Raw genomic sequence first — 27,773 nt, 5'->3', positions numbered from 1 at the left:
TAATTTTCAAAAGATTGTATGTCTGTATACTGCATGCACGCCTGGTGCCCAAGGAGGCATCAGATACCCTGGAACAGGACTTACACAGACAGTTGTGAACCAGTCCTCTTAGTAACCAAGTCTTGTCTCCAATCACACCTTTAACTTGTTTAATGTTCCACCACTGAACTGTTCACTCTGGCCATTCAGAGTAAGGAAGCCAACCAAGGAGAGACACTGGGGTAGACAGACCTGCAATGACCAATTTCTGATGGCCTACTGCACATTCATTTTAAGTTGTGAATCACAGCTCTGGCAAAGTTCTGTGACTCAGTGAGTGGCAAGGGTCTGTACTTCCCACTTCCAAGGGCAGCTATAGTTCCCTGTGGAGATACCTGCTTACAAGATTAAAAAGGCCACATAACCTTTTTTGCTCTTTTCGGGGAAGGAGAACATTGGGCTTCCAGGTACTTCCCAGAATGCAACAGTTTCCAGCAGCCCCCCCCCCACCTTTTTCGAATTAGAAACAAGATTGTTTTACATGTCAATCCCAGTTCCCACTCCCTCCCCTCCTCCCCTACAACTCCCCCCCAACTAAAACCCTACCTATCACAAATCCTTTCTGTTCCCCAGGGAGGGTCAGGCCTTCCATAGGGGGTCATCCGAGTCTATCATATCCTTTGGGATAGGGCCTAGGTCCACCCCCGTGTGCCTTGGCTCAAGGAATACCTATCACAAATCCTTTCTGTTCCCCAGGGAGGGTCAGGCCTTCCATAGGGGGTCATCCGAGTCTATCATATCCTTTGGGATAGGGCCTAGGTCCACCCCCGTGTGCCTTGGCTCAAGGAATATCCCTGTATGTGAATTGGGCTCCCAAAGTCCACACCTATGCTAGGGATAAGTACTGAACTTATCTACAGGAGGTCGTGTAGATTTCTGAGGTCTCCTCACTGAAACCCACATTCCTGGGGTCTGGATCAGTCCCATGCTGGTATCCCAGCTATCAGTCTGGGGAGCAAGTTCCCCGATGTTCAGGTCAGCTGTTTCTGTGGGTTTCACCAGCCTGGTCTGGACCCCTTTGCCCATCACTCGTTGTTCTCTGCAACTGGATTCCAGTTCAGTTCAGTGATTAGTTGTGGGTGTCTGCTTCTACTTCCACCAGCTGCTGGATGAAGGCTATAGGATGGCATATAAGACAGTCAGTCATCAATCTCATTATCAGGGGAGGGCATTTAAGGTTGCCTCTCCTCTGTTGCTTAGATTGTTAGCTGGTGTCATCTTTGTAGTTCTCCAGACCTTTCCCTAGTGCCTGAGTTCTCTGTAAACCTAAAATGTCTCCCTCTGTTATGGTATCTCTATTCTTGTTATCTTCTATTCTTCCCCCACTCAACCTTTCTGCTCCCTCCTGTCCTCCTCACCCCTTAGCAGCCCCTTTTTTGTCTGCCTTGCAAGTGACAGTGAAGCTCAAAGGATTCAAGGAAGGGAAGACATGAGCTTAGCAGCCACTGGCCCTTGACTTGCAGCAAGAGAGGATACCAGGGTTTCCTTCTACCTCAGGCAGAAGAACTATCAGGTGAGCACAGCACAGAAAGCCTTTTCAGTACTGTAAACTTGAGGGGAACAACTTCAAAGCAATTAGTTCTGACCTGAGTCAATTTAGCTAGCAAAGACTAGTCAAACTAGTACTGATAATTTCCACTTTATTTACTGTACAAGTTCACATTAAAACATCCTTTCAGCTTAGATAGATTTATTGTTACATGGTTATTTTTTACAATGTGCTCCCTTGCCTGAGAGCAACTTAGGACTTCATAGGGCCTGCTTCTGGTCCCAGTTCACACTGCAGCAGGCAGGTCACGGGCATGCTGTGCTGCCAGATCCTCTAACAGTCACAAAGGTTTGTATTTGGACATTTTAAGTACACAACACCAGAGGGAACAACAAATGCACAAGGGCTGGTGCATATACTTTGGTTATAGTGACACTACCACACATGGTTACAACTGTGCAAAAAATACTGTTTTATGTCATTAAATAAAAAAGGAATTCACACAAGCTATAAAAATGTTGCCACTAAAGCAAAGCTTCTTGACTGACATAACTATGAACTATTCCAAGATTCTCTCAAGTATGAACTATAACAAATGATCACTGTGTTTTGTTAGTATTATTCTAGAGACCTTGAAAGTCTAAGCCTAGGCATATTGAGACAGTGCACTGCCCAGTGACCACAGGACATTTGGAGGAAGTAAGCTTGCATATTACTGTCTAGACATTTCCTCATTTTACCTTCTGCCAGGTCTGTTACTTTTCCTGCCTCAGCCTCCCAAGTGCTGGGACACAATAAACTTGAGTACTGACTGATCTTAGCCTTTCCTTTTTTTTTTTCTGAGATAAGGTCTCACATTGTAACCCAGGCTGGCTTCAAACTCTAAGCAATCTTCCAACTTTATCCTCTTAAGTACTATAGGACTACAAGTGTTCATGATGCTTGTCCAAGCACTTAACTTCAGTAAAAGCAAATAACTGGAAGAATATAAACAATACTTTAAACACCCAGCACTTCTCTAGAGAGGTATGCTAAGGAATTGTGATGAAAGGTAAACCAAAGAGTCTTACAAGATACCATATGGGTTTTAAATGGTCACACCAGAAGAATGAATTAGGGCAGAGTTCAGATACTGGCCAGTGTTCAAATGCTCTCCCATCGGAACTGACTTACAGAAATTTACACGCTTTATTCCCAAGGCTGCCTGTAGCTGGTTGTGAATAAAGCAATAACTCACTTTTCTATAAACCAGAGCTTTAAAAACCCTTATTTATTTGTAAGTGTATGCGTATTTGTCTACATGTACGTCTGTGCACCACATGCATGCCTGGTGCCTGTGGAGGTGAGAAGAGGATGGTGGGTCCCTTAGGACTGGAGTTGCAGACAGCTTTGAGTCCCCCATATGACTGCTGGGACTTAAACGGGCCCTCTGGAAGAGTAGATGAGATTCTCTCTCTAGCCTCAATAACTCACTTTTCTCTGTCTTTTCATAAGAGATTCTGATGGAGTCAAGAAAGATCTACTAGGCTGGAGTGCAAATTTTACCTTTGGTCCAGCCAGTTATCATTCAGAAAACCCAAAAAGCATTGATAGAAAAAGGAATCCTCATCAGATTCTTGGGCATATTCCCTCTTTTCCAGACATGCAGAGGCCTCTGAGCTTCCTGCACACACACCCTGTTACAACCATGACAGAGGCAAAGTCTTCAAAGTGCCTGACAGACACCTACCACCTGTCCTCATGGACCAATTGCAACTTCATCTCCTGCTAATTTTTTCCTTAAAAATAATTTTAAAAGATTTTTTTTTTTGAGACAGGGTTTCTCTGTGTAGCTTTGGAGCCTATCCTGGCACTCACTCTGGAGACCAGGCTGGCCTCGAACTCACAGAGATCTGCCTGCCTCTGCCTCCCGACTGCTGGGATTAAAGGCATGTATCACCAACACCTGGCTTAAAAGATTCATTTTTTTATACAAAAGTGTTTTGCCTATATGTACACATATATTCACTTATCTGTGTGTGTTTATCTGTACGCATGTACTTATTGAGGGAAGAAGAGGGTACCAGCGCTACCGGAGGAACTGGAGTTACGGATGGTTTTGAACCACCCACCATGGGTGCCCGGAGTCAAACTTGAGCCCCCTGGAAGAGCAGGAACCACGTCTCCAGCCCCATCCTGCTACTTCCACTTGTGAAATAACTAACTTTCTTATCGGTCCTCAAACCCTCCTCTTTTGCCCTGGACCTGGCACAGCCACTCTACTGCACAGTAAGAGCCACCAACCTTATTTTAGAGCCATTCCAAAGATGAAAACACCATTCCAGTGCCATTTCATACCTGACTAATGAGGAGTTTCATTGTCTGTCACATGACAGCAGCACATTAGGACTACGAAGTATTTCTAGTAACACATGCTCTTCAAGCACAAATCATCTCAGCATACAGATATGCACAGGAGACTCAGGAAGCAAGGCCATGTCCACAGTATATAAAGTAGCAGGGAGGGTCAAAATTCAAAAAAACATCATATATCTTATATAGATCAAATTGGACAGCAAAATTCATACAAGTGAAATCACTCTACCAGTTAAATAAACCAGGGACCATCAGACACAGGTAAGGTTCTTATCCAACCACATATAACAAACTCTTATGCCACACTGACCCCCACTTAATCACCATGTCCAACAAATGGACACTTAACCACACATATTCTCAAGCTTCAGCTGGAATCTTCAATCCAGCTTTGCTCAAGCTTGGCATGACCATGGCCCAGAAGACAATGCGAGGAGTGTATAAATGTGAGAACAAAGATACCAGTTAAGACATTTTTATGCAAATATGAAGAAGGGATTTCCATTATGACTAAAAGGGGAAACTGGGTAAGGGAGAAAAAATCCATTTTTCATAGGTTGTGTGTAAGTCACAAAACAAAACAAAACAAAAAAAATCACTGAAATCCACCTTAACATTCATCCACAGAATAAAACAGGACTACAACACCTGCCAGCAAATTCTTTCTCCTTGTAATGCAAGTGATGCCAACAGATCCCAGCTATTCTCAGTGTTTGCCATGTATATGTGAGCATATGGGGCAAAATAAAAAGCAAATGAATTCATCACTAGCACCATCAAAATAACTGTAAAAGCCAAACAGTTTCTACTGAATTACAAACTTTTTCCTAAATAAGGATCTAACTAAGCCACTGGTGTAAAGGGTCCATCCAGATACCAATGCACAATGTCTTTGCAAAGCATCTATAAAACCGGGTTGAGTACCAGAGTTGAGGCAAAAAGGAAAAACACATGGCCACACTGAACATGGGCCCTGAAAATAACAGAAGAACAGGAATAAGATTGGGTAGTACTTATCAGAAAACTATGAGGACTCTGATAAGCATTATACACTTCGGTTGTCATAACCATAAACTGAATATTCATTCAGCCTCTCATTCTCACAGTAACACAGATATGGCGAGCTGAAACAATACATAAATTGTGTGGCTTATTTACAACAAAATTGTCATTAATTGGGCATCCCAGAAAGATGGCTTTGCCCGAAGACAAAACTAAAAAGGAATGAGCTGCATGCCACAAAGATGTCAGCGCTTCACTTGAGGTCTCCATCTCCTTCTCCATCCCCTTGGATAGACTTCTTGATACGAAGCAACATGGTGGTCAGCCACTGATCCAAGCGTGATATTGAGTCAAACTCCTTCACCTGGTTTAAGGAATGAAGAACAGGATTATACCTGAAATACATTGAAAACACAAGCACCAGTGACCTAAGCTGTTTGAAGATGTTACTGTGATAACCCACTGACTTTGATTAGAAATTACTCATTCTAGGGCTGGAGGAATGGCTCTGTGGTTAAGACTGCTTTTCCAGAGGTCCTGAGTTCAATTCCCAGCACCCACATGCAGCTCATAACTCTTACCTCCAAGATCTGACACCCACACACAGACATAAGCATGCATAATATCAATGCACATGAAATAAAAATAAAAATATTTATAAAAAATATTCATTCGGATTTATAACTTTCCTCACTAAAAACAATTTTACTAGCCAGGTGGAAATTAAAGCTGGCACATGCCTTTAATCCCTTGGAGGCACAGGCAGGTGGATCTCTTGAGTTTGAGGTCAGTCTGGTCTACAGAGTGAGTTCCAGGACAGCCAGGACCACTGCACAGAGAAACCTGTTCTTGAAAAACCAAACCAAAGAAAAACATGTCTCCCCAATCAGTTTTTATCCTATCAGCCTGTGCATTTAATTTTTCTTTGTATGCCAACATGTATATGGCAAAAATCCACAAAAGCTATTATAGATGTAAAGGTAAATTTTATGTGACAAGAGGACAGAGGGCATGGCATAAGAATTAGTAAGGTATAAGAAAACTATTATTTACTGATCATAAAAAATACAATCAAATAATAACTAGGGGATGGGGAGCAGAATCCCCTTGATGGATTTCAGCTTATGCAAAGAAAGACAATGACACTGGTGAAAGCAGTTTGAGGGTAAAAGTTAAGATATTCCTTTTTACTGTCACTTTAAGCCTGGAGTTGAAGTCATTCCAAGCTCCTGAGAAATCTGCTTGACTCTGAACACAAGATTGCAAAAGATAAACAAAGACAAACATAAAGTAAGTAACCTATAACACAAATACTCCAAAGTGCACCAAAGGCTCAGTTTTGATACTTTAGTTTTAACCAGAAGCCCTCCTTTACACTGTCAGACTGTCTTCAAATCACCAAAACTACATGTTACAACTCCGTCACAACTTTCTGAAGAAGCATCCCGGATAAGTTAGTTCTCAGTGGAAATCAAGAATAAGGGCTCAATACAACTAGAACTTCTGCATGGTGATGGGTTAATGGAATTAAATAAGAATTTTAGATTTATTAATTTCATATATATAAATGTATGTACAGTGTGTGTGTCAGGTGTCCATGGAGGTCAGAAGAAAGCACTGGATCCCCGGAGTTGGTGTTACAGATGGTTATGAGCTGTGGGGTGCTGAGAATCCACTCTGGTCCTCTACAGAGAGAAACAAATGTTCTAAACCACCAAGCCATCTCTCCAACTCTTAGTGGAAACAGTCTGTGGGACATGCAAGACATCTTTAGAAAATACAAGCAAGTTGAACCACATTCAAATAAATATTCAGAATTTACACAATGTAAAGAAAAACTAATTTTTATACTGTAAACCTTTAAAAATGCAACAGTTCCTGAAGGTGTAACTTACTGCTTCAGTGTAAGCTTCACTGTTCTGTTCTTCATGAGCTTCTAGAAGTTTCTGATGGCATTAAAAAAAATCAAGAAAATACTTTAAGCTAGAAAGTCCTGTTTTTGTAGGAATACAAATCACCTCGGTTATTGTCTGCACTGGCGTTCCTAGTATCTCACAAAACAGGATATACCCAAATGTAAGAATTACCCAAAAAAAGGATCTAACTTTGTACTGCTATTTCCATTCTGCCTACTGTGGAACAGCGTTAAACACTCTTAACCCTCTTGACATACGAATATCTACAATGAAAAAACCAAGTCTGAGGTACCCAAGTGATTGATGGCTTGTCTTCATTGTCAACTGAGTTTGGAGTCACTATTCAAACACACCTCTGGGTGTTTCTAGAAAGGTTTAACTGAAAACAGCAGACCCACCATCTCTTGAGTCCCAGACTGAATAAAATGTAAAAGCAAGTGGGGCACCAGCATTCATTTCTCTCTGCTTATTCACTGAAGACAAAGTGTGACCAAACATCTCATGCCCCTGGTGCTATGATGGACTGTCCCATCAAACTGTAGCCGAAACATACTTCCTCTGTTAAGTTGCCCAGTGTTGGATTATTTCATTACAGAATTAAGTCCAGTAACCAGTACACCCTCAGAAGACTTACTGATTAAAACTCCACCCATCAGCAGTCCCACTTAGGTGCCATCACCCAACAGTAATGGCTTTTGTCTTCAGAGCTGTTTCAGTACTTACTTTCAATAATTTACACTCTCTAGAGTCAGTAAATGCTGGAAACATTTCCTCATATTTCTCAAGAGCAAGCTGAAGAAGGAAAACAACCAGTCAATGTGAAACTTAGTGAACTAGGAGAGTTGTCAATGCCCTATTAAGTCAAAAAATTTATTTCATCCCATTTAACTGTTGAAAAAAGTATAATATTAAACTCTAATCGTAATAGAGGAAACACATTTGTTAGATATTCAATTTCAATTGAGAATAAAATTTCTAAAATATTTTTAGATTTCCACTGGGCTACTGGAGAGAAGAAACAATACAATCTAATTCACTTGCCAGGATCTATACTTGTCTGCTAAACAGAGACCTTCCTTTATACCCTCCAAATGCCAAATACCTAGGGTAGGAGGACTCTAGAGCAGTTTTTCTCTGTGGCTCTTTGAACTCTAGATGACCAGTGCCAAGGCTGCTCAGGTCTAATCTTGCTTTCTAGTTGTGATCTTGCTTTGCAGCCTTCTCCGACTTTCATTCTATTCTATTTCATTGCACTTTTGAACTTGTTTGTGTATTTTTTAAAAGAGGACTTAGAAACTGGGTGTGGTGGTCTTTACCTTTAATCCCAGCATTTGGGAGGCAGAGGCAGGTGGATCTCTGTGAGTTTGAAGTTATTCTGGTCTACATAGTAAGTTCCAGGACAGGGCTACATAGGGAGACTCTGTCTCAACAACAACTACAAAAAAAGCTATTAGGGCCAGTAAGGTAGTTTAGCAGGTATGGGCATTTGCCACCATGCCTGACTTGAGTTTAAACCATGAATCCTGAATAATGGAAGAAGACTAACTGCTAAAAGGTGCTCTCTAACGTCCACATGTGTGCTGCGACATATCCACATGCTCTGCTCTGCCCTCCCCACAAAAGTAAATAACAAATGCAAACAGGGGGGCAGAGGACATTAATTTTACTGTCTCTCTCTTAGTTCCCCATTCTATTTAAAGCAACCGCTAAAGGAAACTTGAAGAGGACAGCACTGCAGCTGTTAAAAGATTCAAACTCACACATCGTGGAAGAACTATTACTTTTACTTGTATGTAGGGCAGGGTAAGTATGCATTCATGTGGCTGTGTGCTCGAGCATGTTAGGGAGGGCGCATATACACATGAGTGTGTGTATGTGGAGGCCAGAGGTCATTATCAAGTGTCTCCCCCAATCATCCTCCACTTCATTTTTGATGAGTGGCATCTCCCTGAATATGGTGCTCATCACTTGGATGGACTGGCTGGCCAGCAAGCTTCAAGAACCCGCTTATCTCTGCCTTGTTTCTCAAGGCTGGCATCACAGATATGAGCCACTGCACCTGGCTTTTCTATGGGTGCTGGGCATCTGAACTCAGGCCTGCAGGTTTGTGAGTTAAGTGCTTTATCCAGTGTGCCACTGCCACAGCTCTTAAGACCTGTATGAGGAGACACATGAAGAAGAATGACAAAGCATCTCTTCTCAAGGGTAAAGTAAATCAGCAAGGAGCGTGTTCTCACCTTGGCATTCAACTCATCCACTATAAAGTGACAGAGCGCTGCCTTGAAGAAGTAATCCTTTGCACTGTACTTCAACAAGGGGTTATCCATTGTGTTTGCTCCTACCTAGGCAGAGAAGAGAGCAAGTCACTAGCACAGGCAAAATAACCCACTGCCTACTCACTTGTTTTGTTTTAAAAAGTATGTTTCAGTATCTTAGTAATATACTCAACACCAAATAGTATGGTTTACTAGATAAGACATAATTAGGCACAGGAACTGTTAAGAATGCTTAGAAGACTTCTGCTTCTGAGACAATGGAAAGCTCTAAGCTTTCCCCCATTCTTTCTATGAAGTACAACTAGAAGTTTGCTGTTTTAAGGAAAACAAATGTCTGTTGTATGGTATTTTGATTGCATTCTGGCAATAAAGTCTAATTTGAGTCAGTGGGTAGAACTAGCCATTAGCTGAGCAAAATTAACCACAGAGGTCTTGAACTCACAGAGAACTAACTGCCTGACTCTGCCTCCCAAGTGCTGGGACTAAAGGTGTATGCTACCAGTGCCTACCTAAACCTTCCTTTCTTTAAATTACTTTCATCAGGCGTTTAATCACAGCAACACAAAAACTAAGTAACATGTTACTTAAATACTAAATATTCATAAATGGCAATATTCTCTGAGGATCAATTGTGTGTATCAACTTGAGTAGACCATGGGTGCCCAGATCCTGGCTAAATATCACCCTGAGTTAAGATTAGCATTTCAGTCAGCAGAGGAAAAACAAAAAACAAAAAACAAAAAACAAACCAAAAAACAAAAAACAGACTTTCCTTTCCAACATAGATGGGCCTCAGCCAACTCACTGATGCCTGGACCAATTACAAGTCTAAGCAAAGGGGCTAGTGAGATGGCTCAGGGGGGAAAGGTGCTTGTCACCAAGCTGGGCAGCCTGTTAATTTCCTGGATTCCGAGTGACAGAGCTGACTTCTGCAAGATGTCCTTGCATCTGCCCCCGCCCCCATAAACGAATGTAATAAAAATTTACTTTTTTATGCCAGGTGGTGGTGGTGTATGCCTTTAATCTCAGCACTTGGGAGCAGAGGCAGAGGCAGGTGGATCTCTGTGAGTTTGAGGCCAGCCTTGTCTACATATTAAGTGCCAGGACAGGCTCCAAAGCTAAACAGAGAAACCCTGTCTTGAAAAACAAAAACAAGCAAGTAAAACATATGCTTTTTTATGTTTAAGGAAAAAACGGCTGATCCTTCTCACCTGATAGTTCTAGAATTGAGACAATGCTCTTCTGCATTCAGGCTAGAGCTCATAACATTTGTTTTCACGACAGATCTGGGCCATCTCAACCTCTACCATTGAGAGTAAATGCCTAAAATCTTCTTTCTTTTCTTTATGTACTCCAGTCTGTTGGTGCTATCTATTACTCTGGAGAACCTTGACTAATATGCTTTTTGAATTGCTCTACACACCCAGTTCAAGTCCTATTAACAGTGAAGCTAGATTCACTGCAGGATATCACACTGATCCCAAAATTTATGTTACTTCAAGGGATCCAGAAGGAGGACAATCTTGAGAAAGAAGAGTCAACTGCAGGACTGACAGTCCCTGATTTCCAAATTTCCCTGTAGAGATACCACTGTCAGAACAAAGTGATACTGGCATAAAGCTAAACAGATGGATGGAATACAGGGCCCAGAATGAAGCCCCTGCACTAGTGAAACAAGTTCTAGACCATTGGAGAGCATATTTAACAAATGACAATGAATAAAGTGATGTCCATACGTTAGAGTGAAGGTGGATCCCAGTCTACCATGCACACAAATAGCTTAACTCAGAATGGATCAAAGACCTGAACCTAAGGGCAAAAGTCTTAAGACTCTTAGAATAAATCACTGGTTAAAAAGATTCACGATGCTCAATTTGACTATACTTAGATGCAAGACAAAAAGTACAGATAGTAAAAAGGAAAGGACAAATTAGAATTTATAAAAATTAAAACTTCTGAGGCTGGTGAGATGGCTCAGTTGGTAAGGTGCTCGCTGCCAAGCCTGGAGACCTGAGTTTGATTCTTGAGACCCACACTGTAGAAGGAGAGAACCAACTCCTTCCTTTCCACAGCTTTCCCGTAATCTATTTTCTGCACTCACACACTACACACAAAATAAATAAATGTAAAAACAATTATTTTAAGAGAAACCCTGTCTCGAAAAACCAAAAAAAAAAAAAAACAATTATTTTAAATACTAAAAAAAGTCTAGATCCAGGCAAATAAACAACAGAATAAAAAGGAAATCCATAGAATGGGAAAAATGTAAGTTATTCCTGACCATAAATAACTTGTATCCTAATATCTAAGATTAAAGAATGTTTTATCAAAAAGAACAAAGGACTCAGACATTTCACCAATAATGGAAAATGGCCAGTGAGCACACAAAAATTAACACCACTCATCATGAGAGAAAGAAGAGAGGACTCTTTGAATTCATTAAGGATCACAGAGAGATGCTGGTAATGATGTGGAGAAGCTGAGAGTTTCTCAGCAAGGCAGGCTTGGGTACCATGAAGCCCAACAATCTCTATTCCGTCCCCAAGTATGCAGCCAAGACAACTGAGAACATGCTCCCACAAAAGTTAAGTGCTAATGTTCACAGCAGTATATCCTCAATAGACTCCAAGTGGAAGCATCCCAAATGCTTATCAACAGATGACTATATAAACCACAGAGCAAGCAGTAGTCAACCATGAAAAGCAATGAAACACTGACACATTATAATCTGAAGAACCTTGAAAACACTATGACAAATGACAATGTCAATCATAAAGAATAGATAGTACAGTATTCGAAAGGGTCAAGAATGGCAAATCAGGGAACCAAAAAGCAGGTTGTCTTTCCAAGCTTCTTTTGGGAATGATGGGAATACTTAAGCAGCAGATAGTAGTGACTGTTACAAACTTTGTCAAGGTGACAACAGTTTCTTCACCTGCTCGTAGATCTCGATGGCTTTCTGATACTGCTCCAGCTGTGCAGCATAGGCTGCCACCTTCAGCAGACATTTGTTAGCAGAGCTGAAAGTAGGATAGTGCATAGTAAGTGACAATACTGAAGCGACATGGCCTGTGGACACTTGCTTCCGCAGAGATGCTCAGATGACAAAGATGAAAAGCCCGTTACAGATATGAAGAAAGGCACATACCTGTTAGATTCTTCTCCTTTGTAATAATCAGCAGACTGTTCATAATGTGCAATAGCCTGAAAGTACATATATTTAGTTTACAAACAATTCATTCAAAGACTTGCACTTAAAAACTACACATGGGCCCTGGGAAGAAGACTCAGTAGGTAAAAGCACTTGCTGCCAAGCATGGCAACCTGAGTTTGATTCCTGGAACTCTGATGGTGGAAAGAGAGAAGGGATTCTTGCAACTGTCCCCTGACTTCCACAAGCATGTTATGGCACACATGTGCATACACAAAATAAATGAATAAATGTAACAAAAAATTTAAAACTACATGTACACCATTATTTTTTCCAATAATTAAGCTTATTCCAGTGATAAATCTTTCAGAAGTTGGCCTCCTCAGCAAATACAGTAATGCATGTGGTCCTGAAGCCTCCTAGAGATAAAATGCTTGATTTCATCTGAATCTATCTGTGGAGGTTTGAATGAGAAATGTTCCTCTCAGGCTCACATATTTGACAACTTGGTCCCATTTCCTGGTGCTATATGGAGAGGTATGGGAAAGTCCAGGCTTGCTGGAGGAAGTATGTCACTGAGGGAGGGCGTTAAGAGTTCACAGCCCTGTCCCATTTCTAGTCCCTTCTCTCCTCTGTGTTTGATGTTGAAGATGTGATCTTCTGCCACAATGCCTACCACTTGCTGTCATGCCTCCCTATCATGATGGGCTCTATTCCCCTGGAACTCTAACCAAAATAAGCTCTTTATTCCATAAATTGCTTTGGTCATGCTGTTTTATGTACAGCAACAGAAAAGTAACCAGTAGTTTCCCTCACTCATGGCAAATGGTCCAGCTTCCACTGCACTCAGGGTGGCCCCATAACTAGTTCTCTGATAAAATGTGACCAGCCAAACATCTTACTTTGTACCCTTTTCTTCATCTTTTCCATTTCCTAAAAGCTAAAAGATATGGCGAGGTCTGGGGTGACTGAAACCACAGACTGAACCTGCCTCCTAAATAATGACCCCTTATCCCAGCATACTTGTCATTGTCAAATCTGCACTCTGGAGTGTGTATTTAGAGGGCTCTGAAGCCTTATACTCTACAATTTACTGTAACAGCTTTGACTTTTTCTACTTCCACAAGTATCACCTGAGCAAAGATGTTCCTTCCATTTAAAATAGATGACACCCACGCAACAGTCAAATGGAGAGAAGAAAGCTAGAAGCCCTCATCAGGCTGTGACAAGAGTATTAGTGAAATCAGACCTCTCAACAGTTTAGAAGGTAGAACACACTATCAGAGCCCCAAGTATGCAAATCAGCTAGAACAGGACGGTTGTGTACACTGCTTTAATAAGCCTGATGAGAGCCAGGTGGTGGTGGCACGTGACTTTAATCCCAGCACTCAGGAGGCAGAGGCAGGTTGGATTTCTGTGAGTTCAAGGCCATCCTGGTCTACAGAGTGAGTTCCAGAACAGCTAGAACTACACAGAGAAACCCTATTTTGAAAAACAAAAACAAACGAACAAAAAAAAAATTGATGGGGATGAATCTGGAAATAATTGGCTGCTTTCAGGCGGTTATGGGCAACAGACCATGTCCACAGGTAAGAGCTTGAAAAACCAATGGCTTCTGCAGCCTAAATGGCAACAGATAAGTCTGCAGGAGGCTTTAAAGCAGGGATAAGATAAGCAGTGGCTGAAATCATAGTTGGGCGTCTAGCAGCTGATCGCTCTGCTGGCAAGGACTCAGTGATCCTGTGATAGCACAGCCACCAACACCACAGGAATGAGTGCTGTGTCTAGAGACTGACAGTAAAACATCAGTTCTGCATGATTTGAACATTTTTAAAGATTTATGTTCAAAGGGAGGGTCAGAAGCATGTGGACACTTTGTGGAGTAGGTTTTCTCCTTCCACTTTGTCTGGGTCCTGGGGATTGGACTAGTTCATCAGGCTTACATGGCAAGTGCTTCACCCCCTGAGCTGCCTCACTGGCCCATCAATTTCATATGATTTTTAGGTGCCACAAATGTTTTTGCTTCTGATGATTAAGCAGCAAAACACCTTCGTTGGCTTGTACACATATACTGGCAAGCAATAGGTTTGCAGTCCTCTGCCTTAATTTACAAAGCTTTCCCAATAAGCCCCAAATACACAACCAGTAACACATGAAAATCAGACTAAAGGTGGTAGGCACAGAAATAAGAAAACAAATAGAACAAAGCAGGCTTGAGAACTACATCTGAATACCCCTTCAAAGCCTTCGGCCTCTGTCTATCTGTAAAGTAGTGATTAGAGCTGCTGAAGTCACACTACTGAAGTCTCTGGATTGTGGAGCATCCCAAAACACACACCTTGAACAATTCTCCAATAAGACACCTCTACTCTGTGTTTCAGCCACATAGCTCACCTCCCTAATATGCTCCCCAAATAGATTTCCTCAGTATTATTTATAATAGGAAACCAATAAAAAGGCCTTCACTGGTTAAACATGTGAGCTACATAACGTTAAAGGGGTAGAGGTGCCAAGGCAGAAAGAGGTTAGGTACACTATGACTCCCTTTTAACAGATACAAAAGTCCATACAAAAAGCAGGACAATACAATCACTTGTAATCCTTCTCAGAACCATCACATTCATGGTTCCATCTCTCAGAGAAGCAAGTTCTGTGAGGGGCCCAGGACTGCTGTTCACCATAGCATCCCTGAGCCCAGAATAATGCCTACGGTATGGCAGATGCTCAGTAACCAGAAGTGAATGAAAAGGCCCTAACTAGACCACTGTCAATATTCCAAGTCATTCAAAGGACCAAAAATGTTCAGCAAATTTATGATTGGGGAAAAAATGTCTTTGGGGCTGGGGCGGAGCCTAGTGGTAGAGTACAGGCTTGGCCTCTATGAAGCTTTCGATTTGATGCTTGTCCTCACCCTCTTGATCCTTCTGAACTAGTATTATTCTTTGAACTGCTTAGCATTGTTTCCACTGTAATAAATGGTTCAGGGCACAAAAAGCATACCCATGTCTCCTGTAGAAAACCTGGACCACAGACCCTCTTTCTAAGGAGAAGAAGATAGTCATTATAAGTTTTATTTAGTTTTAGGTCATTGGAACTGGCCTGGAACTTGCTATGAGTTCAGGCTGGCCTTGAACTTACAAAGATTCAATTGTCTCTGCCTCCCAAATGCTGCTATTAAAAACTACTCATGGCTACAAGGTTTTGTCATAATTATTTAATTTTTGAGATTATAATTACATTATTTTTGCCTTCTAGACCCTTCTTACTCTCTTTCAAATTCATGGCCTCTTTTTTCCATTCACTGTTGTTACATATATATGCCTAAATATATAAATACAACCTGCTCAGTCTGTGTATCAGGGCTGATCATTTAGTGTTGGATACACAACTGGTGTGATCATCCCTGGGGAAGACTATTTCTCCAGCTCTCAGCACTCCTTAGTTGCCTGCAGGTTTTTTGTTTGTTTGTTTGTTTCGGCCTGAGGCCTCCTGGGCTTTCCTCTGTCCACGTTAGCATGTCTATTGCTGTGCTTGTTCATCTCATCTTCAGGCGACCATGCTGGTGAGGCTTTATGGATGTAACATACAGGGAGAGACAATCTCATAGCAAACTCCCTGTTCCTCTGACTCTTAAACCTGCCTCCTCTTCTGAAATAACCTTAGGTGCAGAAGTTGCATTGTAAGTTTTTTTTTTTTTTTTTAAATAATGCTAATCAAACCAACACCCAGACTCCATGGTTTCCCAAGTTTTAACAGAAAGACTAGGGAAGGCGAGAAGCCACCGCCAGCAATGAATCTTCACTCCAGTGGCATTTTAACTTAGCAGGCATTTGTGGGTCTTAGTACTAAGAGAGCCTACTGTATCTCACCATTTCCACCATAAGAGTCCATTGTGTACATACACCACAGTAAAGGAACCTTCAAATAGGCTCAGTTCCCTTAGAACAAACAGCCTTGGGCTGAAGATAAAGCTACAGTAAATGCCTATCTTATGCTGTAAGCAATACTATGAAGTCAGGTTCTTCAGGAGCCAGAAACAGAAACAAGCTTTATCTCCCCTGGGTCATTTAAGGATCACACACTTAGGACCTGTTTACATGCGGGTGAGTGTTTTACCTCAGGAAGCTATAATAAGTCATTTGCATGTTTGATGGCACATCTCACTGCCTAATAACTAAAATCTGTGAAGGAAGCAAAAGAGCACACAAACATCTGTCATACTGACAGTGAATAATATCTAGAACAAACTAGAATTTTGGCTCATTGATTTTTCAAACATAAATTTCAAATTTCCAATGTTGTAAGAGCCTCAAAGTCAGGGGCCAAAAATTTAGTTCTACCTCTGTATCTGTATGTGTGTGTGTAAAGTACACATAACTTTTTTCTTGAGATAGTGACTTGCTAAGCAGCCATACTGGCCTTGAGTTTACAATATCCAGTCTCAAACTCCTGACTGCTGGGATCATATACACCACACCACACCTAGCCTTTCTTTCATCTCTTCCTTCCTTCCTTCCTTCCTTCCTTCCTTCCTTCCTTCCTCCCTCCCTCCCTCCCTCCCTCCCTCCCTCCCTCCCTCCTTCCTTCCTTCCAATTTATTTTTTGAGTCAGGGTTTCTCCATGTAGCAGCTCTACCTGTCCTGGTACTTGGTCTGTAGACCAGGCTGGCCTCAAACTCACTGCCTCTGCCTCCCAAGTGCTGGGATTAAAGGCATGTGCCACCACTGCCCAGCAGCCTTTATTTCTTAAATAACTTTCAACAGAACAAGATGTATCAGTGAAAAAAAGAAGGTGCCACCTACTGGCTAATTCACAGAATAACAAAACCAGACCAGGTAATAGAAGCTCAAAGGCTACCTAAAAAAAAAAAAAATAGTAGTGAAATGGTTGTGTGAGAAATTTCCTGGTATAAGGAATAGCCTCCAGACCAGTGTTCTTCTGACTGCCAGGCCAGAAGTCTTTCTGACTTCCATGGGCTTGGAAGCAGCCCAGAATGATGTCTGTGCATATTCCACATCCTCCACAAGACCCATTCAGTCTTGAGCTAATGCAGGTCTCCAGCCTGCTGGACACAGAGGCTGGAGAGATAGGTCAGTGGTCAAGAGCATTGACTGTTCTTCCATAGGATCCAGGTTGGAATCCTAGCATCCACAGCAACCATCTGTAACTTCAGTTCCAGGGGATCCAATACTCTCTTCAGGCCCCCAAGGGCACATGTAGACAAAATACTCAAACATATAAGATGAATGTTTGTTTTTTTGAAGCAGGGTTTCTCTGTGTAGCCTTGGCTATTCTAGAACTAGCTCTGTAGACCAGGCTGGCCTCAAATTCAGAGATCTGCCTGATCTACTTCCTGATGTATGCGATTAAAGTCATGCACCACCGTGGCACAGCTTAAAATGGATCTTAAAAAAAAAAAAGACAGTAGAGACAGACAGACACATGGCTGCTTTGCTGCTTGAATCTGAGATGAGGGAACAGGGGAGCAGATGAGCTGCAGCCTCTGCACTGATCACATGAAACTGGAGACTAAGAAGTGCTGAGACACAGAAGTAGTGAGAACAGCATCCAAAAAACCTCTTCACAACCTAGATGGGGACAAGAGAAAGGGCAAGGAAGCCTGTTGACTGGAGTACTCAGGGGTGGAGGCAGCACTTGAGAAGAAAATTCAGTATAAAACCCACTGGCTCAGATGACTGTGGAACCCAAGAAGAAGAGCCACAAGCAGGACACAGATGAGAGCAGTGACGCTGAGTGAGTAATGCTGACCGAGGATGCAGAGGTTGCCTTCCACTTCTTCAGAGCTTCAGAGAACTTCAACAGACAGGTGGAAAGTCTTTTGACCATTCTAACACGAATAAAAGCACACACAGGTAAATCTCTGTGCCTCAGAAAATCTCTGGCACTCCAGGTAAACAGCCCCTTTACTCAGCCAGCTAGACCTACGCAGTCTCCACCAGGACACCTGTAATGATTCTGGGCCACTCCAGTCATCAGGGAAAGAGGAGCAGAGGATTCCTAAGAGGCCAAGCATCCACCTTCTGCACCAAGCTCATGGGTGTGGTCAGCACTTACCTTCTCAATGTCCACAAGCTCAGTTTCGTAGATCTCTGCAATCGTGATGTGGTGCTTGGCTGCGATTGTAAACCTTCCCTAGGGGAGAGAGCAGAGTCATACACCTGCTTTATCTACACAAAACTCCAATCAGTTTGGGAAGAGTTAAAAAACAACTCTAAAGCAGCTCAAGGACTCCACCCCACAGCCATTCAAGCAATGCAATGTCTTACCATGTCTGTGTAAATGTCGATGGCTGCATTTAAGCAGTTGATAGCCTCTGAAGCGTGGGCATTTAAGAAAAACAATGAAAAATTCATTCAGTGAAAGAGGGTTCAGCTGAGCCTGTTTCCTGGCTGCTACTACTGATGGTAAGGAGGTGAAATTTGGGGTAGCGGGTGGGCAGGCTGGTTAGTGGGAGCAGACACAATCATGCACAGTCCGGATTCATTAGCGTGGCTTTGTTCCTAGCAGCTGCACTGGTATTGAAAGCAGTGTAGCTGCAGTAATACTGGCTCAGTAACTCTTAGGGGGTCCATCCAGGTGGCGAATTCTATTACAAAGGAAACAAGAACACAGGGATTGCCACCCACACTGGTAAAGGAACCCTGCTACTGTATATGATAAATGCAGCCTTCATTAATATGTGTGTTTATATAATTTTGGAAAATATCACCTCTTCACCAGGAAGACCATTTCAATAGTCTCCACTCTTCATGAGGCCAACATCAAAAGCACTTTGTAATGCTTTTTGAACTCTTAAGTCAAATATGTAAATGTGTACACTGCTCAAAGACACTAACTTTTGGTATACTAAAAGTTACCTAAAAGTTACATTGGTATACATATCCATGAAACAAAGGGAAAATTTTACAATGACAATGCTAATAAATTATATTCATCTCTTAAAATGTTGTACCAGGAAGATTCTTGTCATAGAACAGTGTGGCTGACAGCACCAAGTTTGCCTTCAGTTTGAAAGAGACAGCAAAGAGGCAAAGCTTGATTGGAGGAACAGAAAAGTGACTAGAACAACAAAAATGAAAAGTGACCTTTCCCTACAATGTATTTAAAAATGTATACCCACGCTACAACTCACAAATTATAGGAAAACAGAGCGAGATTATTTGTAATACCACTTAGGCCCAGCATGCCCACTTCAGCACTTTCTTTCCAGTGTTTTGGACGTGTTTCTACATGTGCAAGGATTTGCTGTTGTTGTTTTTTTCTTTTTCAGAAACTGTGGCCACACAACACTTGGATCATTAATTAGCATGTGAACATTTCCAGGGTCAACAAACATTCTATGAAACTAAGCACTTTGGTTTCTTTGAGGCAGGGTCTCCCATCACAGGCTGGTCTGCAACTCCCAAGCCTCCAGCCTCAGTCTCCCAAGAGCAGGAATCACAGGTGTATGTCACCACAACCAGCCCCAAACAAGGGACTTGGATGCTTGTGTGACATTCTACAATATGGAGTCATTCTGCTCATAGCCATTCTGCTCATACCCACTATGCTCTGTCTCTCACTTTTGGAAATAAAAGTATGGTTAATCTTTATACAAAAGAGCTTGATGACATTTTTCTTCGGGATATAGTCCTAGAAGTTTAGATTTGTGTGTTTAACAAAACAGACTACAGAAGAAGACTCAAAGATAACTATGTACATGTAGGGGGCTTAATAGCTTTAGTTTAATCCTTCTCAAAAAAGTAGTAACATTTGCAAAAATGTTACTAATTTGATGTCCAATATTCTTTCCTATAAAAAAAAAAGCGTTTAAAAGCACTTAGAAAAACAGTAAAAAGAATGCTGTGTGGTTAAGACACCCTTTTAACCACTGGATACTACACTCCTTCACTACGTGAAATACACTTAGAAGGATAGGAACACCAGGCGAACATATTTCATGAAGATGAGATAAGGTGCCTGTAATCCCAGCACATGAAAAGCAGAGGCAGGAGAGTGCAGAGTCAGCTTTAGCTACATGATGGAAAACTGTCTCAAATGTCCCTCCCTCAGCTCCTCCAAATTGATGTCTTTATGAGTAGAGTAGACATTATTAAAATGACCAAAATTTCTTTCTTATCCTATAATGCAAGAATTCTTATTACCAGGACTCAGCATGGCACACCAACCTAAACACCACAGGAAGCGGTGCTGGTCAGTGACACAGAGCCACTCAGTGGCCTTACCTTGAGGGTCTGCTTTCTTGTAAGCATTTCCAGCATCCACAAAGCTGGTAGCAGAGTCATGTTTGCTCTGAAGCTGCATGTGGAGCTTGGCGGCTTGACAAAACGCATTTCCTGCAGCTGAAGAAGATTCATGGTTAAATAGTAAGGAACAGCCTTCCCAAAGAAGATGCCAGGTCCCACACAGAAAAGGTACAGGTCTCTAAAAAGAACCTGCAGCCAGAGACCACAAGCATCAGGACAAGTGCATCTGAGTGTTGGTCACTTTTCCTAGAGGACCGACCAAGCATCCTAGACACGAAGCCACTTTTTTTTTTTGGCCCACCACTCAAAGACTGACAGCCAACATTTAGGATCTTAAGCCATAAGATTAGCCCAAAAAGGGGAACTTAGCTTCACACAGTTAAAGAAAGGCCAAGCACTAAAGCCAAGGCTATTCACCTACTCATTTCTCAGTCCCAGTGTCCATGTCACTCAGGTGTCATTGTTCAATCTGCTTCACTAGGAAAATCATGACTTAGAATGGCACAAAACCTTAAGGCAACAGTTTTCAACCTTCCTAATGCTGGGACCCTTTAATACACTTCCTCATGCTGTGATGACCCCCAACCATAAAATTATTTTCATTGCTACTTCATAACTATAATATTGCTACTGCTATGGATAGTAAAGTAAATGCCTGAGTTTTTTGATGGTCTTAGGTGACCCCTGTAAAAGGGTCATTCAAACTCCGAGGAGTCGTGCCCACAGGTTGAGAACCACTGCAAGTTTAAAATACTTGGGGGAAGGAAGATGTGGTTTGCTAAGGGTCTTGCTTTCCCTGAAGCTCCACTCACAATCCTTTTCTGCCTCAGCCTCCCAAGTGTCAGAACTACAAACAGGCATGTGCTACCATGCCCAGGCTCATGTTTTGAATGCTTGGTCTCCAGCTGGTGGTGCTGTTTTGGTTAGTTCTAGAAGCCTCAAGAGGTGTGCCTAAATGAAAAAACAAGGTCACTGAGGGCTGAGGCTTGTCAGAGTCACCTTCCTTTCCCTGTTCTTGCTTCCTGTCCACAGTAAGGCCAAGACGCCCCTCTACCCCCATCCCATGACATTCTACCTATGCACATGGGGTCAAACAAGCACTGACTGAGCCCCTGAACTAAGTAAGCCTCTCTCTTCAAGCTGTTCTGGTATTCTGTTCACAGCTAGAGGCCATTCTGACAATCAAAAAGCAGTGTACTCAGCTAAGTAACCACTTGCTTTAAATTTACCTGTAAGAAATAAAACTTTCAAGTCTATGAAAGCTTTAGCTGTCTCCCTTGCGCCAAATACCCTCTTCACAGGCATTAATCTAATTCCCACGTGGACCTCTGATCATCAGGGAAAGGAAGCCACACAAACCCTATATCCTGCTCCAGTTCAGTTCTTGTCCTGTACCTCTGTTTCTGACACAAGAGAACACATGCTATTTAGGAAACATTTACTACTTAGCACGACATGGGTGCTGCTGTGGTCAGAATGCTGGCATCATATTTTGGAGTCTAATACCCAATGTGATAGTATTACTCATTAGGGCCTTTAGGGAGTTGTTAATCCATGAGTATTCCACACTTATGAGTAGAATTAGTACCAGTACAGAAGATACTGAAAGGAGCAAGTTGCCATGTGGGATGAAGCAAGACAATGCCATCCTGGAAGCAGAGAGAAGTCTTCGCCAGATACTGAATTTGCTGATCTTGGACTTGTATTTTATAAATTACTCAGATGAAGGTATTTTGTTCCAGCAGCCGAAAAGCACTAAGGGAGATACTGACCAATGAGAACTAGCCTTGGGGCTACAGCTGGATCAGAACAATCCCTGCTGGCAACCAAAGAGCCACACGAGATAAAAGACTGAGAAGCGCCAAGGTCAAGCTAGCTGCAGGAATAAGCCAGCTGGTCAGGAGCTTTGATGGACTCTGCCTTGGAAGAATGTAGTGACCTGGACCTGCCGTGAAGTTTTGGGAGGACCTGGCTCTGGAAGCACAGGCGCTGGCCACTCTCATTACAGCAGACACATCTCTCTTCAGCATATCCCTGCACTCATATTCTCACTTTTTCACAACTCACACCAGCATCTCACTTCCTACTGCTTTCACTATCTCAGAACCTATCCTTTCCCTGCTGGGGGTAGAGCACAATAGCTGGCTCCTTTGGGCTACCTCAGTCTCCAAGATATTAGTTGGTGCTGGTTTTACCTTTTCATGCCACTACTTTATCTCTTGGAACACATATTCTGGCCACCGCTAACAAGGGCAAGTCTCTTTCAACCTGGAAGTGTCTTTACAGGAGAATGGCCTCTGGGAAGTTACCCAATGTGTCAGGCGTAGTTTGAACAGTGGCTGAAAAGCATTAGCTTAATCATATAAAACAACTTCTAAAATTATGAGAGACAAAATGCCGTCATGATCACCACCAGTGTACCACTGCTTCAGTTTCAGAGCCTCATGTGTATTTATTCAATTAACAAATAAATATACTGAATATCTACCATATCAGAGACACAATGTAGACCCTGGAGATGCAGTCAGAATGGAAACATGTAAACACTCAGACCTTCAAAAGTACATGCTAGTGAAGGCCACCATGTGACTTTTGAATACATGTAAATATAAATAACTAAAACACCACATAACTTCCATGTTTTTGCTAGGTGGTAGTGTGGGGAGTGGGGAAGAGTAGCGAGTTTCCAGGAAGGAGATTATTGTTATAAGGGGTAGTTAAAAGACAGGTGGCTGAGAAGATGGTATTTGAAGATGGATCTGAAGAAAGCAACAAACAAGGGCAAGTATGCAGACATGCCAAGGTTCTGGGGTGGGAGCCAGGAGCATGAGCATAAGCCAGTGAGGTCAGAAAACAGAAGGCAGCAGTCCTGGAAGGTCAGTGAACAAACCCAATATATGACCTGACTTACTCAGCCTCAGGAAGACTGACTGAGAGCTAAGCCTTGTATCACATGCCTACTAACCAACCATCTGGGAGACGAGGGGGGAAGATGGCTCCAAGTACAAGACCTATCTGGGCTACAGAGTCAGTCAGGCACTGTTTCAACACAAAACCGAGAAAGGGCAGAACACAGGGACATTGGGGACTCCATCCTAGCAACAGACAGAGGCAGGGTACATGGAAGGCCTCCACAGGTATGTGGAGGACAAGGACCTTTCCAAGTGAATTTCCTGGGATCTGGCCTTCAGAGAAAACAGGTATGCACTCTTGGGTAAGATCACTTTTCATCTGTGATTACAGGACTTGAGCAGCAGAGATGGGCTGCAGGGACAATTCAATTTATCTTTCATTTGTTCTTCAGTAAAATACAATGTGGGCATAAGTGCTTCTGAAGCCCTTCCATCTCCCTTTTAATGGAAGCTCTACTGCAAAGTAATCTGATAAAGGAACTTCAGAGCCAGATGCAGCCTTTCAGATCCACCCAGTTCAAAAGCATCTTCTTTGAAACAAATTGTCTGCTGTAAAGGCAATGGCCACTCTGTAAATAGCAGCTAGGAAAAGGCAGGAGCCCTTTTGCACCTTACAACAGCTGTTTGCCAAGCAGGAGACCCATGTTCTCTCTGGCCCAAGGCTGCCTCTACATTCACTTGCATAAGGATCTGAGCTATAGAAGTCTCTTTCTCCAAGGGAAAAGGAGGCATTTTTCAATTCAAGTAGTGTTCTCAAGGGCAATCCCCTCAGACAAGGAGAAGAATCTTAGTGTGAGGGCTTACCTGAGAGAATGTTCGCTAATGGGGCTTATGGGGTCACTCAGTTCTCAGTGTATTCAAAGTAGATAATTGCTTTGAAATTCTCAACACATGCTAAAGCATTTCTATCCATCTTGTTAGTTCTCAATGAGTTTTCCTATAATTATGGCATTGTATTTACTGGAATACAATTCTGAGAAGCATACCCACCCTTCCTAGTCCATGAAATGCTTCTTTCAGATTCCACAAGCCTGTTGTACTTGTGGCTTGCAGAAACTGAGGCAGACATTGTCCCAGTGGTCAGCCTTGAAACCAGGTTAGTTACCTGAGATGAGGATCCTCTAGGCACCAATGCCTGCCTTGGGGACCAACAGTCTCCAAGGGAATACACAGTCCTGTCTTCCTACAAAATTATTTTTAAAGTATTTGCCTGATAAATACACAAAATGTTGTACATACCACTCCAATTCTTGGCCATCTTGAACATATTTGCCGCTCTGGTATACATTTCACATGCCTCTTCTATTCTCGTGTTTCCTCTAAGAGAAATTTAAATACGAGGTTAAACTTGCTATTGTTAATAACTATCCACATCTCTCCTCCCTCCCTAAAACAAGATTAGTTTATTATTTATTATGTAATTATTATTATATTATTATAACCCTGAAACACTCAATAAGCTCTTCTGTGTATGAGGCAAACTATAGAATCAACAGCTAATACTGTTTCGGACCCCAAATTACCAGATGAGGAGGCTGAGGAATGCTAAGTTTACTGTCCTGGACAACATAGATGCTATAAAAGTGACACCTTTACAAAGATCTGGCAGATCCAGAGTCTACAACCATGACTAGAGTGTTCCATGTGTAACAAATGCAAGTTTTGGGTTCAGTGGTTAAGAATATTTGTTCTTGCAGAGGACCTGGGTTCCATTCCTATCACTTAATATGGAGGCTCACAACCATCTGTAACTCCAGTTCCAGGAGGATCTGATACCCTCTTGGTAGGCATACATACATGTAGGCAAAGCTCTCATACACACAAAAATAAATATATATCTAAAAGTTTTTGCAAGTTTTCTGTCAAGCTAGGTAAGTGGACTTCTTTATATTAAAAGTATATTTCTCAAAGAAGATTACATTTTGAAGGGTGAAGATACTTTCTCCTGCTATTCTTAACAGTTTGGCATAAAACCTAAAACTCAGATGTGGTGGCCCAGGCTGTAACCCCACATTGGAGTGGCAAAGGTAAGAAGATGGTGACTTCCAGGTCAGCCTGAGCTCAATGGTCAGACATTGTCTGAAAAGCAACCACCCAACCCCCAGAAAAGCTACAAAACTGTCAGCTCTGGCAGGGGCCAAACCTGTCTCCAGCATAAAAGGACCTCAGAGCCCCATCCTCACCAAGTACAGGAAAGCACTGTAGACATTTGAGAAGAGGACACTTCACAAGCAGCAAAGAATGCATGTAGTCCTAGAAAGTTCTTCAGTGGGCAGCTAATTCCTATTGATGGATAGCTTAGTTTTTATTTATTTTTAGTTACAAAAATTATTTTATGTGTATGAATTTTTTGGTGCCATGTATCTCAGAAGGGGCATCAGAGCTCCTTGAACTGGAGTTACAGATGGCTGTGAGCTACCATGTGGATATTGGGACTTGAACACAGATCTTCTGAAAGAACAACCAGTACCCTTGACCACTGAGCTATCTCTCCAGCCTCTAGGGGATATCTTTATACACTCAGCAATTTCTTCATATATAAAGCCATATTATATATTAGTCTTTGGTGATTTACCTAGAGTTTCCGAATTCAGCTCTGCTTCTAATTAGCTCAGGCCCTTCCATAAAAGTTATTTGTCTGTCTGTCTACACTGCAAAAATAAAATCTCAGAAGAACACCTAGGCCCAAGAGTCTCTGACTGTATAGCACATACAATGAGGACTTCAGAGTGGAGGTGGAAACACAAAGTTGACAGAGTGGAAGAAGGAAGACAAGCACATCTCCAGTAAGCTCCGGCCAGTCATGATCAGTGAACTAGTACAACTGAAGCAAGGGCCTGTGGTAGCATCTCCATCCTTTGCTCCACTGCCAAAGCAAGTACACAACATTCTTCCCCTACCTACCGACTTCCACCATGTGAAGACAGGAAAGGATCACCACACCAGATGCCAGCACCTTGATTTTTCAGGTTCCACTCTCCAGATTTGAGAAATATACTTCTCTTCTCCCTTTAAACTACTCAGTCTTAGGTATTCTGATGTCACAAATCAGACTTAAGCCATCGAAGCCAAGAGTGTTGGAGGAGAAGCAGGAAGGGGTGCCACAGGCAAAGGGTGTGTTGTTTGATTTGGGGATGGTTACTGTCATGGTTGCACAGCTCCACTATGCAAAGATTTTTAAAAATCAGCAAACACTTCAGACAGGTAAGCTACCTGCCAGGTAAATTACATCACAACATACCGCTATTCCTGCCTGCCAAATAAAATAACCTGGGGCCATATCACACAAGGAACGACAGAATGTCATCAAGCTGTTCCAAAAATGAGGAGCCAAAACAAGCAATGTTTTTAACTTCAACCTTTAGGTCCCTCTACTCTACTTCAAATCTACATTATTTTTTTCTTTTTAAAGATTTATTTATTGTGTATACAGTATTCTCTCTGCATGTAGGCCAGAAGAGGGCACCAGATCTCATTACAGATGGTTGATGGGACTTGAACCCAGGACCTCTGGAAGAGCAGCCAGTGCTCCTTTTTTTCCCCCTAAAGATTTATTTATTATGTATACAGTGTTCTGTCTGCATGTGTCCCTGCAGGCTAGAAGAGGGCACCAGATCTCATTACAGATGGTTGTGAGCCATCATGTGGTTGCTAAAAATTGAACTCAGGACCTCTGGAAGAGCAGCCAGTGCTCTTAACCTCTGAGCTATCTCTCCAGCTCCAGCCATTGCTCTTAACTGCTGAGCCATTTCTCTAGCCTCTCCACATTAATTTTTCTAAAAAGATTTATTTTCTTTATGTATATGAGTGTTTTGTCTGCATTTATGAATGAATGAGCACCATTTGTGTGCCTGGTGCCCACAGAAGTTAGAAGAGGGTGTCAGGTCCCTGAAACTGGAATTACAGAAGCTTATGAGTTGCCAGTGTAGGTGCTGGGAACTGAACCCACATCTTATGGAGGAAGAGCCAGTGCTCTTATGCTCTGAGCCATCTCTCCAACCCATCTACATTTCTTTTCTTTTTTTAGAGCAACAAACTAATAGGCTTCCCTAGTGGAAAATTCCTCATGAGAAGTTTCTCACTTTTAGTCACAGCTCCAGAGTTAACACAAGCTAGCCTTTTCCCGTGTCTTGTTTTTCTGTCAAGTACCAGGAATCTTTAACTGTAATTACAGTGTAGTGCAGCCATTCTTATTAAGTTTCTAAATAAAACTAGCTTAATTAAAATGTGCCTTATCCTACTTTCAAGTAGAGATGCAAACAACAAAACTCCTGTGTTATGCTAAGTTCACACCAGATATAGCCACATCAGGCCATTTTTTAAAATCATTATATATCATTATAATAACCAGAGGACACTACCTTCA

General features: G+C 42.1%; 1 protein-coding gene across 5 annotated transcripts in view; it reads right to left on the bottom strand.

The window, feature by feature from the left end:
• Window positions 1-4,342: 4,342 nt before the first annotated feature.
• The window catches only part of Napb (NSF attachment protein beta), a 35,935-nt gene continuing 12,504 nt past the window's right edge, over window positions 4,343-27,773 (bottom strand). The window contains exons 2-12 of one of the 5 annotated variants that reach the window (XR_004770509.1): window positions 24,647-24,726; window positions 20,475-20,591; window positions 18,516-18,562; window positions 18,304-18,381; window positions 12,226-12,281; window positions 12,013-12,097; window positions 9,039-9,143; window positions 7,525-7,593; window positions 6,781-6,831; window positions 6,463-6,570; window positions 4,343-5,249 (exon numbers count right to left, since the gene is read on the bottom strand). Coding sequence is in view for 4 of the 5 variants with exons in the window: in XM_027421570.2 (XP_027277371.1) it covers window positions 5,139-5,249; window positions 6,781-6,831; window positions 7,525-7,593; window positions 9,039-9,143; window positions 12,013-12,097; window positions 12,226-12,281; window positions 18,304-18,381; window positions 18,516-18,562; window positions 20,475-20,591; window positions 24,647-24,726 (799 nt within the window). In the remaining variant the exon portion in view is untranslated. Of the gene's footprint in view, window positions 6,634-6,780; window positions 6,832-7,524; window positions 7,594-9,038; window positions 9,144-12,012; window positions 12,098-12,225; window positions 12,282-18,303; window positions 18,382-18,515; window positions 18,563-20,474; window positions 20,592-24,646; window positions 24,727-27,773 lie in introns of all 5 variants that reach the window. The other 4 variants (XM_035446513.1, XM_027421571.2, XM_027421570.2 and 1 more) reach the window with 4 other exon arrangements.

The sequence above is a fragment of the Cricetulus griseus genome, chromosome 6, assembly GCF_003668045.3.
Source record: "Cricetulus griseus strain 17A/GY chromosome 6, alternate assembly CriGri-PICRH-1.0, whole genome shotgun sequence".
NCBI lineage: Eukaryota > Metazoa > Chordata > Mammalia > Rodentia > Cricetidae > Cricetulus > Cricetulus griseus.
The sequence above is the reverse complement of the archived record's forward strand: the minus strand, read 5'-3'. Positions and strand labels throughout refer to the sequence as shown.